The 883-nt window shown below is 59.6% G+C and overlaps 1 protein-coding gene across 1 annotated transcript in view; it reads right to left on the reverse strand.

The window, feature by feature from the left end:
- LOC103908343 (RING finger protein 145-like) overlaps positions 1–626 on the reverse strand; it is a 16,085-nt gene extending 15,459 nt beyond the window's left edge. The window contains 1 exon segment of the mRNA XM_009290700.1: positions 557–626. Coding sequence (XP_009288975.1) covers positions 557–626 — 70 coding nt within the window.
- Between the last annotated feature and the right edge of the window lie 257 nt (positions 627–883).

Below are 883 nucleotides of genomic sequence, written 5' to 3' on the forward strand. Positions count from 1 at the left end.
ATAATAATAATAATAATAATAATAATAATAATAATAATAATAATAATAATAATAATAATAATAATAATAATAATAATAATAATAATAATAATAATAATAATAATAATAATAATAATAATAACGACAACAGCCCTTCTCCTCATTGACAGCAGTGCACTGCCAGCCCCGTTTGAAGGCTGCCTGCCCTCCTGACAGATAAAGACGACCAGGGCTGGGCGCCCCGCAGCGCCGGGCACACGGGGCTGGGTGCATCCCCCCCGCCACCGCCCGCCGGGACCAGGGAGCTGGTTCCCTCCCGGGGTTCAGAGGTTCCCCCAATGTTTCTGTGTCTGAGGGTGGGAAACACAAATTGCAACTGAGATGTGTTTTGGGACAAAACCACAGGGTCAGGGTCAGGGTCAGGGTCAGGGGCTGGCCATGGGGTTGGGGGTCAGGGAGCCCCCGGTCCAGGGCTGGGACATGGCCATGTGCCCGGCACGGAAGGGTTGCCCCCAGACGATGCCACTCGGGGCGAGGGGAGACGTGTGACGCCCTGGCCAGCAGCAGGAACCAGCACCCACAAGCCGCTGTGGGTGCCCAGCTGCCAGGTTCCCTTTCCTGGCACTTTGGGCTGCCCTCGCCGGCATGCGCCAAGGCTCGGGCAGGAAGCAGCTCCCCGTGCCGGGCCTGCTGCCGGGGATGGCCACGGCAGGGCCGGACCTGTACGAGAGCCTGCAGATCCGCTACCCGCCCAGCCCCGCTCGAGGTAAGCCCTGCGCTGCTGGGATGCTGCGGGCAGGAGCAGGCGGCTTGGCTGAGCCCCTTTCCTTCCCCAGCCCGGCTCCTCTCCCAGCGGTGCCGGCGTCCCCCGGGGTGGCTCAGCCCCGGCTCAGGGCACCTCCGG

The sequence above is a fragment of the Aptenodytes forsteri genome, unplaced genomic scaffold (assembly GCF_000699145.1).
Source record: "Aptenodytes forsteri isolate BGI_AS27 unplaced genomic scaffold, ASM69914v1 Scaffold236, whole genome shotgun sequence".
NCBI classification, from domain to species: Eukaryota; Metazoa; Chordata; class Aves; order Sphenisciformes; family Spheniscidae; genus Aptenodytes; species Aptenodytes forsteri.